This window comes from Perna viridis, chromosome 3 (genome assembly GCF_037379345.1).
Source record: "Perna viridis isolate PV_CMFRI_1.1 ecotype Kerala chromosome 3, ASM3737934v1, whole genome shotgun sequence".
NCBI lineage: Eukaryota > Metazoa > Mollusca > Bivalvia > Mytilida > Mytilidae > Perna > Perna viridis.
In genome coordinates this window covers 54,064,649-54,076,609 of record NC_142447.1, presented here as the reverse complement: position 1 = coordinate 54,076,609, position 11,961 = coordinate 54,064,649, and the positions used below count along the sequence as shown (strand labels likewise).

At 33.2% G+C, this 11,961-nt stretch overlaps 1 protein-coding gene across 2 annotated transcripts in view; it reads right to left on the bottom strand.

Annotated features, from left to right (window-relative positions):
- The window catches only part of LOC148622918 (furin-like protease kpc-1), a 65,522-nt gene that overhangs the window by 16,708 nt on the left and 36,853 nt on the right, over nucleotides 1-11,961 (bottom strand). For both annotated transcript variants that reach the window (XM_088573265.1, XM_088573266.1), the window contains exons 6-9: nucleotides 8,246-8,334; nucleotides 7,277-7,449; nucleotides 6,728-6,940; nucleotides 185-285 (exon numbers count right to left, since the gene is read on the bottom strand). In XM_088573265.1, the coding sequence (XP_088429391.1) occupies nucleotides 185-285; nucleotides 6,728-6,940; nucleotides 7,277-7,449; nucleotides 8,246-8,334 (576 nt within the window). The remainder of the gene's footprint in view (nucleotides 1-184; nucleotides 286-6,727; nucleotides 6,941-7,276; nucleotides 7,450-8,245; nucleotides 8,335-11,961) is intronic.

Here is an 11,961-nt window from a genome sequence, read left to right as displayed (position 1 = left end):
AGTAAAACCAATACTTCTCCAGTACATATTACAAAAGTGTAGAGAAAAGATACAAAATGTGAGATTTCTGCAATGGGCAATTCATAACCATAAATAGTTTCTTTACATAATATTGCCTTTTCCAGTTTATTTAGTGCATAATTTGTATATATATAATTTCTGATAGAGCCATGAATAGACATACTTAGCCTCCAAAGCAAGAGCTACAATGCCAGCAGCAAGTGGAGCACTAGCAGATGTCCCTGTGTGTGTTTCTGTACATGTCTTTCTCAAATCTGTTGTTACCTATTACAAATATTCAACATATCGAATCAGAAAGGCTTTGATGATTTTGACATGCAGGAATATGAAAAAAAACATTAACTTCATATGACATTAAATTTTATCAGTTTAACTACATATACATAATAAAATATAGAATAATATCAGAAAACTGGAAACAAGGCAATGACCCCTCCAAATCAAACTTACAAGCTTGCAATTTATAAGAAGTATCTCTTGTATAAAGCTTATTACTATACTTTTATTTACAACAAAAATGGTCTTAACAGATTAATGCAGAATGTTCCAATATGCACAATTTGTACTCTTGGCTTTAATTGCCATTTTGTATCTCCATATACAAATATTCTATTTCTCAGTTTTATAGGACTTCAGAGGCTTAATCTGTTAGATGCACCAGTATCATTGGCATTAATAAAATTCATTTTTATCTGCTATGTGTCAAGATCATTAGGTAAAACACAAAACAAGATGGCTACATCTGGAGAAATTTGTGGCTGCATTGCACCTTCAAAATTGGTATAATTGAATGGCTACACATTATGCACATCTATTCTTCAATCAATGAAAAAAACTGAACTGTGGAGAAAAAATTCAATTAGACAACAATCAGCAAAATAGAAAATCTAATATAGACAAGGCTTACAAATTGTAACCATATACCTGGGTAGTGTAGCTATAATGTACAAGAGGTTCCCAGGATCCTAAACTGGTTCACCTGGTTGAATTTTCCCTTTCGAGGGCAATAAATTAATCAAGAAGTTGTCCAACAATATTGACTCAAGAAAAGTTTGATAGTACTTATCATATGGATCATTTCAGTAAATGAAAGTCTAAATCTATCATAGTTTTCAAGACATTGGCTGAAAACTGTAAAAAAAAAAAAAAAAAACCTGTCATTTTCCCCTGTCAAGGGCAATAACTCTTATAAGAAGGCGTCTGACCAATTTTATGCCTGAAGACTTTTGTATCCTAATAATAAGGATTATTTCAGCTACTGAAAGAAATTGGCTAAACTAACAGTTTTGGATATATATATGCGAAACAAAATACTGTCTGACCCCTATGTTTTTAGTAACAGTGGCCATGTTTTTCGACGGATCAAAAAACCCCACTCCAATTCTATACCAGCACTCCACAGTATTGTAGAACTGCCAAATTTTGATCTTGTAATCTGATGCTTTGTAACATTTATCACTTTAAAAAATTGTCAAGCATCTGTAAATCTATATATCTAGAAATAGCCCAAGCCAAGGCCTTCAGGATGCAGTAAAAATTTTATGGAAAAATATTACCCATTGCATATAGGGTTACCATAGAAACCATGCAAAAATATGCAAAAATTTGCAAAAAAGTTATTAAAATCAGGTTTAAAAATATCAAATTTTCTGCAAAATATTTATTTCATCTCCTGAAACTGTTCAAACTTTTTCCTTCGAAAACCCCTTCCTCACATGGGCATTGCCAGTTAGATTTTGGGCGATTTCACTTTGTAATCCACTTATGAAATTTAGCATGGTAAAAAATTGACTTACTTTAACTTTCAAAAAAAAGTCATTGAAAAAAGCCCCTTCAAATTGAAAATATATAAAACATTGCAAAATACTTTTAAAAGTCCCCTTTTTTCAGAAAATGTTCTATCAACAATAGATTCTTCATCTTTAATCACTATAGCAACCACCGGTTTCCATTTATGTCATTTTTCATCCCTACCCAAAAGTGCCAAGCTAAACTAAACTGTGGAGTGCTGGCTATGCAGGATACCCAAAGGAACACTGTTTCAATTGGAAAAATAGTGTCAGAGGAAAAGATTTTTGAAAGAAATAACATTAAAAATAGCAAAAAACGTTCAAAAAGGGCAATAACTCCAACATGGCTTAATAGATAAAAATGAAAATTTGACCGCAGATAGATCTCATCATGCTGAACACTTTTCATCAGTTCTATGCAGGATACCCCAAGGAACATTCATACCAAGTTTGGTTCCAATTGGACAAGTAGTTTCAGAGGAGAAGAGTTTTGAAAAATTATTAAGAAAGACGGATGCCAAGTGATGGCAAGAGCTCACATGGCCTTGAGCCAGGTGAGCTAAAAAGTGGAAAACTTAAAATTCACTGAAATTTTCTGAGTCCAAGGCCATAATTTCCATAAAAATCAATCACCCGTTACCAAAGTTGATCTTAACCAGTAACTTCTGATATAAGACTACATACAAAAGATAAAATCAATTGGTAAAAGCATTACAAAAAAAAAGTGCAGAAAACTGTAAATTCACTGAAATTTTCTGAAAGTACAAGGGCCGTAACTCCCAGAAAAAAATCATTCAACTATTACCAAAGTCGAACTTAATCTGTAACTTCTCATAATAAGACCACATACCAAAAACAAATTTATTTGGTAAAACCATAACAAAAAAAAGTGTGGAAAACACAGACGGACAGATGTGCAGACGGATGAATGGATGGATGCCCGGCATTTCGATGTCGCATCATGAGGGGCAATTAAATGTGTCAAAGTTTCAAATCAATTTTACTCAACAACACAGTATCAGTACTACAGTTTTGAAAAGAAATAATCACTAAAATTTGAACCTAACTAAGCATAAATGGTAGTAATGTAATTAGCTTTATTTAATTTACACTGTTAAAATCATATTGCTCTTTTGTAAGCTACAGTTGTACTCTACATGAACTGTTCATCATGCATACTGGGGTTTTGTTTCTCAATAATAATTACACATTATTGCTTCTTGCCATTAGACAAGAGGTCCTAAATTACTATATTGGAGTTAATGTTTCCCAGCACTAACATACATCTATTATGTAAATACAGATTCTGTTTTTCTCCCCAAAATGTCAATATGATGCCAAAGTGTTCTGAAAAACTAATTCAATAGAGAAAGAAAACAATGGACAGAACCTGAACAATTATGGTGTAGTCTGGTTAGAAGATGGCTTTCCGTATAATTGATTGCATAATGTAGATAAAATGGAAGGTGATCGATCAGTGGTTGGTCCCTCATTGACAAGTTCTGACCACTAATACATCACAAGGTCTATAACATGATTGACTTATTCCTTAGATATTTGTTTTCAATAGATTTCATTAGATTTAAAAAATCGTTGGGATACCAGATTGGTAATATAAACGATTCAGTCAATAATTACATGACAACCTAGACACCAGCATACAAAGTATATGCTAGATCTCCATACAAAGTCTAGTGTCTGGCAATGGACTTATCAGACATGTCAAATAAGCAACTTAATATTGATGAACTAACTAACCCACAACAGTACTGAATGATGTAAAGAAAAACTAGAACTATAAACTGAAAAGATGTCAGGGGGTTTCAATCATATATTTAGAATATTTTAGCTTTTCTTCAGTGGAAAGTTAATGTATTTTTTGATGGCCTTATACATTATTGTATAACAGGTTATTATGATGGGAAGCTAATTTTTGCATATTTAAGCATTTTCATAAAACTTTACTATAATCTATGTTGAAATGCAATACAGATACATTTTGATAGACATCTTTGATTTGTTTGTAAAGTTGCAGTTTTGCTGAAACTGTTGAAAAAGATGCAACATTTTTGTTCACAATCCTGAACTTGATTCATTCAAGATCACACTGCAATACTTGACATACATGTATATTATAGATCTGTTCATGATCATTTCTTTTCTTGAAAGTGACATGGGTGATAAAGCTTTTGTTAAAATATCAAGTGACCATGATAAGTATTTACAGAGAAAACTGCAACAAAAAAAGTGTGGATATACAGATGGACAGACACCATGATTACCATATACCTCAAGCCATAAAATCTGGAGGTATATTGATCTAATAATCAGTCTTGCAAACTTCTGTCTGTCATTGGTAATTTGTATGGAATATATATGTAACATCCTATTCAGCTGTACCAACAATTAGAAGGCCAGATATTTGAATTAATGTAAATAGTGGAATACAAGATTAATATATCAGAGAGAAATACATCCTTATCTTTGGCTCTGTCTCACCTACAACAAATGGAAAAGCCAACAACCTTCCATTAAAATCCTATGGACTGAATAACCTTATTTAACCAAACAAATTTTTCCTGCATAGGACTAATGACTTTTTCTATGTGATCAATGTTCCCTTTTATGTGATAAATTGTCATCATTATTGTTCTACCGATAGATTCCTTTGGGAAATCAATGTTAAAAAAAGACTGCTATTGTCTCTGGAACACTGTAACTGTTATTCTTGGTCAGTTTCAATATAATTTACCAATACCATGACAATATACAAAGTAAACAAACATCATTACAGAATTCTGTTGATAGTGAAACAAAGCTTTCAGGAATAAAAAAAAACTTGGAAATATATTAAGTTATTACACATTAATGACCGTAACACTAAATATTATTGCTGACAAATCAAATCAACTCTCAAATGGTTTCTGATTGGTGGACAAAGAGTTTCAATGAAATAAAAGTGTTACAAGTAAATCTGGATTAGACAAGAAATGTATTACTGTAAAAATATTACAACAAAACTTTGCATGTTTAACAGTTACACAAAAAAAAAAATACTTACATAATAGGAAAGGTAAGAGCAGTAATGAGTATTGAAATGTTCCTATTCTGAAAGTATTTTGATCAGTTTTAAACAGTTTAATGTTATGGATATGTCAATTCCACAACAGTTTTTATTGTATAAAGAACTACCTTGTAGCACAGATCAAAACCATTTTGAGTATTTACTTCCGCATTTTCTCCCTGACTTATGTACAGAATGTAGATCTAATGACCATAATTATCAAAAGACATTGCTTCTTGTTCCAATATGGTGTTTTCATCCCTATTTAAAGCACACATTTGTTTATTTCTATTTAAGCCTCCCTCCATTGTATGGAATCAAGCATGAATCAAGAAGGCTTTTACATCTGCAGATATGGATTCAATAAGCCAGCAAAAAATCGGAAATTGAAAAAAATCATAATTAAATATGTAAAGGCAAAATCTGGATTCTAAAAATCAGATTTCCAATAGGAAAAAAATTGTACCATCACAGGCTTTGTCTTTATACCTTCACACGCCATTGTACCCTCACAGGCTTAGTCTTTATATATATGACTAGGTCTGTCAAGATAAAATGACTAAAGCCTTCCAGGGAACGATGACCGTGTGTGAAGGCTTCACACACAGTCATTGTTCGCTGGAAGGCTTTGGTCATTTTACTTTAACAGACATTGTCATTTTACCTTGACATCCTTAGTCAGTGCATCTCGACAGCCCAAGCCAATGTACCTTGAAAGGCTTAGTCATTAGCCCTAGACAGGCTTAGTCATTGTACCTTGACAATCTTGGTCATTGTACCTTGACAGGCTGAGTCAATTTACCTTAACATACAACCATTCTCCCTTGACAGCCTCAATTACTGTACCCTGACTGCCCAAATCATAGTACGTTGACAGGTCATGTCTGTGTACCATCTTTTAACTTAAAGTTGCATTTATTAGATTGGCCACTGTATATAATTTCATGTCAAAATGTGAAATAAAGGTACATTGAGACACTAAACTAGAGGTCCTAAAGAATCCAAATTGCTCACCTGGCTTGATAAGCAACATTCTATTTATGTTCTATTCACAAGAAAATTTGACAACAGATAGATCTCAACATGCTGCACACCTTAAACCAATGTCAGAATTTGGCTAAACCTAACAATTCTGAAGATATATGCAAAAACTGCTGTCTGACCCCTATGTTCTATTTTTAGTAACAGCGACCATGTTTGTCAACAGATAAAAAATCCCCACATCAGTTCTATGTAGAATACCCTAAAGAACATTCATACCAAGTTTAGTTCTAACCAGTCTAGTAGTGTCAGAGAAGAAGAAAATAACAAAATTTCAAAAAGAAAACAACTCCAACATGGCTTTTGGTCAGGTGAGCTAAAAGCTTATCTACTTTTTTTTCCAATATTTATACATTATTTAAATAAAATATCAGACACTATAAAACTGCCATGAAAAGTATGTAGGCACTGTATTGTTGTAAAAAAAAACAAAAAATAAGTGCACCTTTTTCTGTTTTCAGCTGCAACAGAAGAGAAAACCTAATCAACTGAGGACCGGAATCTTTTTGGATAGCTTACAGCATGCATTTTACACCTCTTTACCATCAAAAGTATTGCATCTATCTATGTATGAATGCTCTACTACCCACATTTCCATCAAGTTTAATCTTTTACATGTGTATTTTAAAATTTTACCAAATCAGACGAGGTGAGCTTTGTGTATGAAACAGTTCACCTCAATCACATCTGTGTAGTGCAACCTTAAATATTGTTACTGGCCTAAGATCAGTCAAATAACAAGCAAAATGGTATCTCCTATATGTAAGAGAGAAATTCACATCCATCCAAACTCATTATATATTACACTTACAATTTGTTTTTCTCCACCAGAACCACTACTATATGTTGTAGCTAATGTTGAAGAGCATGCTTCAGAATACCATGGAATGTTACCATACTCTGTTGCACTACTGATGGACAGAGTATGAATACTGTTAGTATACCCGTCACAGTTACAACTGTCTCCATCACGACCTCCATTACCTGAAGCCCAGACATATATAGAACCAAGTCCACCTCGACCCTGAAAATATAGGCTGGATTTATATTGAACAGATTTAATGGAGGCTTACCTTCTTTATCAACCATTAACTATTCATACCAAAGTTAACATCACTTAAAAATTTTAGTCACACATTATGATAACTGAAATAGATAAAACAGCTGTGAAATCATTGCTTAGACAATTCAAAAAGTAAACAAATGCACAACATTCAAAGTAAACAAAATGTTTTATCTCTTAGAGAATATCTAATGTAAACCTTCACTACTTGATTGTCAAAACAAAAATATATATGAAATAAACCAAGAGAGTCAAGTTAACCATGAGAACTGATAGATGACTTTTTTAAACAGATACCTTTGTTACACCATCATAAAATGCTTTCCTTGCCAGAGTAGCAGGTCCATCAACAGTCCTTCCATCATCATCTGGTCCCCAGCTGGCACTATATACCTGTATATGTTGTTGGTTTAAGGCAAGAGATTGGGCCTCTACTGAGTCAGTCACATCACCGTCCAACATTCGAACACCTTAAATCAGTTATCATATATTATTTCATACCAAATTCATCAGACATTTTTTTTTCTACAGTCATATTTACTTCCATCATATAACATGTCAGGGTCGCCATCATATATTTGTAAACACTTATTATCTTCAATATATGCATTGACACTAAACAAGTTAAAGTAATGTGGGTTACAAATTACCTAATGTATGTAATTATTGCAAAAACACATAAGTACATAGGTACCTTGTAAACAAAGGAAGGTCTGGCAAATAGAGTTAAGCTAATACTACACCAGCTTTCAGCATTGGTGACAAAGGTAACAATACCTTCTGATAATACCAAAAACTAACAAGTCAAAACAAAAACATTTTGATGTTTTGAAAAAAGCTTTTCATTCTCAAAGAAAGCAGACATTTTTTTACAGTTTTGTAATAAACCAGTCTAAACTAAAAAGTCAGTAACACTGACTGATGTGCAACTATGCATGGTGGATTATTTCGATAGCATTAATAAAGGGGTACAAGTTTCACACATAACTCCACCAGTTAACAAAAATGAACTATGCACTTCTTATGTGTCTTAAAGGTTGGTGCAATACATTTACTACAAATTGACAAATTAAAGAAAGTAGCAGTAACAATTTTTGATATACTAAATTTTAATGTCAAAGTAAGTCAAAAGTAACTATAAAGATGCAAGAAAATTCATTAAAAGCATACACATTCAATATAAAATGTTAATATAAATTTGATTACATTGTGTTTTTTTTTTCCATGCTATTGTGCTATAGTAGATCAGGTTACTGTACCACATACCTCCTATTCTAGCATTATAGGCAACTCCAACACTACACAAATGGTTATCAGCTTGAGCTGCCACTTCACCAGCACATCTTGTACCATGTCTACAAAATTATCATAGATACAAGTCAAGGGCAATAAATTTAACAAGGAGTTGTCCAACAATTTTGATTCAGGAAGATATGGTAGTACTTATTATAAGAATCATTTAAGCAACTGAAAGTTTCTTTCTATCTATCATAGTTTTTAAGATATTGGCTGAAAACCCAAGAAAATTTTTTTCTCACCTTTCAGGGGCAATAACTCTTACAAGAAGTCATCTGACAACTTTGATCCCTGGAGACTTTTCTAGGCGTTATAATGAGGATAATTTCACCAACTGAAAGAATTTGGATGAACCTTACAGGTTTGGAGACATATTTGAAAAACTACTGTCAGATTCTGACCCCTATGTTCTATTTTTAGTAATGGTAGCCATGTTTTTTGGACAAATCAAAAACCCCCACATCAGTTCTATGCAAGATACCCCAAGGAACATTCATACCTAGTTTGGTTCCAGCTGGTCAAATAGTGTCAGAGGAGAAGGTTATTGAAAGAAATAACATTAAAAATAGCAACAAAAAAAAACGAAAAAGGGCAACAACTACAACATAGCTCATCAGATTAACACAAAAAAATTGACCACAGGTAGATCTCATCACGCTGAACACTTTTACCTATGTCAGAATTGGGAAATTGTGAAAAAACTACTGTCTGACCCCTATCTTCTTTTTTGATGCATCAAAATCCCCACATCAGTTCTATGCAGGATACCCCAAGGAACATTCATACCAAGTTGGGTTTCAGTTGGTCAAGTAGTGTCAGAGAAGAGTTTTGAAAAATTGATAATGAGAGACGACGACCGACAGATGACAATGACAGACACCAAGAGATGGCAATAGCTCACATGGCCTTTAGCCAGGTAAGCTAAAAAGGAAAACTAAGATAGCAAGTTGACATACAATCATTGTACAATCATGTACAATGATACACTCAAGTATGCAAAATGTGAAATTTGTATGATATAAACTCAGAAATCAAACATTCCAGTATGCTAAATACATAATTTGGTTTATCCAAAAATAAAAATCATCATTTAGAAAACTGAAGTAAATGTCACTGAAACTCCATTTTAACACGCCTTAGACATTCATTATTTATAAAGAAATTTATTTCCAAGAACAATGCTACTAAATGTGACTGATAAACACCTGAAGTACTCAAAAATATTGGACAAGGCCCAATGAGAGCAGTTCCTGTAAACAATCAACTTCTTTAAAGTTAATGGTGATGCATCAAAAGAAAGAGACTTGAAACTATATGGAATTCAGAGCAAAAGTACAGAGTATACAAGATATATGGTGTATCACCTGACACCAAAATGTAAACTTCAGGTGAGAAATAAAAGGTGACAACTCAATAAATCAGTTCCTAATGATGTGTTTCAGGGTCAAGGAGCACTGTAAAGCACATACCAAGGAGGGATGAAACTGATTTATAAGGTAAAATAAATATTTAACCGTGCCAGGTGCCTATACAAATCTTTCCTATATTTAAGTGTCAGCAGCCCTCAATATCAGTCAGTCCTATTCTGCCCTCTGAAATCTTCCCTTATGTTTAACAGCATAAGTTCCCTTCTAGAAATCTTTCCTAAGTTTAACAGCATCAGTTCCCTTCTAGAAATCTTTGGTAAGTTTAACAGCACCAGTTCCCTTCTAGAAATCTTTCCTAATTTTAACAGCATCAGTTCCCTTCTAGAAACCTTCCCTGTGTTTAACAGCACCAGTTCCCCTCTAGAAACCTTCCCTGTGTTTAACAGCACCAGTTCCCCTCTAGAAATCTTTCCTAAGTTTAACAGCATAAGTTCCCTTCTAGAAATCTCTCCAATGTGTATCAGTGTCAGTTGCCCTCTAGAAATCATTCCAATATGAATCAGTGTCAGTTGCCCTCTAGTATATTTTCTATGTGTATCAGTGTCAGTTGCTCTCTAGTAATCTTTTCTACAAGTACGTTTATCAGTGTCAGTTGCCCTCTAGTATTTTTTCTATGTGTATCAGTGTCAGTTGCTCTCTAGTAATCTTTTCTACAAGTACGTTTATCAGTGTCAGTTGCCCTCTAGTATTTTTTCTATGTGTATCAGTGTCAGTTGCTCTCTAGTAATCTTTTCTACAAGTACGTTTATCAGTGTCAGTTGCCCTCTAGTATTTTTTTTCTACATTTATCAGTGTCAGTTGCTCTCTAGTAATCTTTTCTGTTGATCAGTGTCAGTTGCCTTTTAAAAATCTCTCCAATGTGTATCAGTGTGAGTTGCCCTCTAGTAATCTCTCCAATGTATATCAGTGGCAGTTGTCCTCTAGTAATCTCTCCTATGTGTATCAGTGGCAGTTGACCTCTAGGTATCTCTCCAATGTGTATCAGTGGCAGTTGACCTCTAGGTATCATTCCTATTTTTATCGAAGTAGTAGTTATAAGATTTTGGTGTATCCATTAAAAAATTGACACTAGATAGAATGCAACATGATATGCAACTGAGAAGAACTTATTTGCTTCAGTAGAAATTATTTATCTAATGTATAGCAGTTCCACCTGTCTTCATGATCACTGAGATAACGTTTAGAATGGAAAATACAACTATCTTGTGCAGAAAATCACCATTTCTTCAACAAAGACATTAATTTACTGTGTGACAACTAAATTACAGGTAATTTGATTAGAATGGTAAGGTGTGATTAAACACTTTGTATAACACAAAACTGTGGCTTCTTTAATTACAACAATTCTTTTTCATAAACACCCACTATTTTATATGTCATAATAGGACTTAAAAATTTCTTTTTATACTATATTTCAACAAGAACACATGCTCAGAAAAATTTCCCAATTAGAAAGTTATAAGATACAATTAGACTCTACTTAGTGAATTTTCTGTACCAGCCAGGAGGTCTCCATTGAGAGGCAATACAAAGGGGACCCCACAGAAAATCGGCTAAACATCGACCAAGATGAAAATGAACATTAATTGATAGGAAGTTGTGTTATATGTCAGAATGAGACTTCTACTTTCCTACTAAGACTGACAATAAATAACAGGTCACAGGGTCAATACATAGAGAACCATCTGTTTTCAATTCATAACTAACATTATAGCTGTTCATATACTGTGATGCAGTTTCATGCCATATAATCATGCATATAAAAGCAATAAAAAGACAAAGTCAACTGAAATGCAAATAACCAACTAAAAATTTTGAATTCTTGGCAGAAGTCTAAATCATTCATCTTTCTTACATGTCCATTGAACATAAAATACATTAGCGGAAATATGGGTAAAACAAGAGTTCTTGCAATGGTCTTGGGACTTGTCTGAGGTGAATCCTAAACTACTACTGAATATTTATTTATTTATCAGGCAACAGTTACTGCTAATACCTATGAGTTTAATTTATATCTGAAATAACAACATATCAAATGTATAGTTTTCCCTGATATCTTTACCTGAACTGATTGACTTGCCTCAATCAAAGGAGATAAAAATCTCAACTACAGTAGATGGAATCTGCCAAAAATTGATCTTAGAGTCCAAAATGAATTATACTTATTTACTGATATTAAATCTGACAAAACAACAGATGTTTTATCATGATTTTTCTAAAATAGCAACAAATTCTCCAAATAATCAGCATATTCATGTA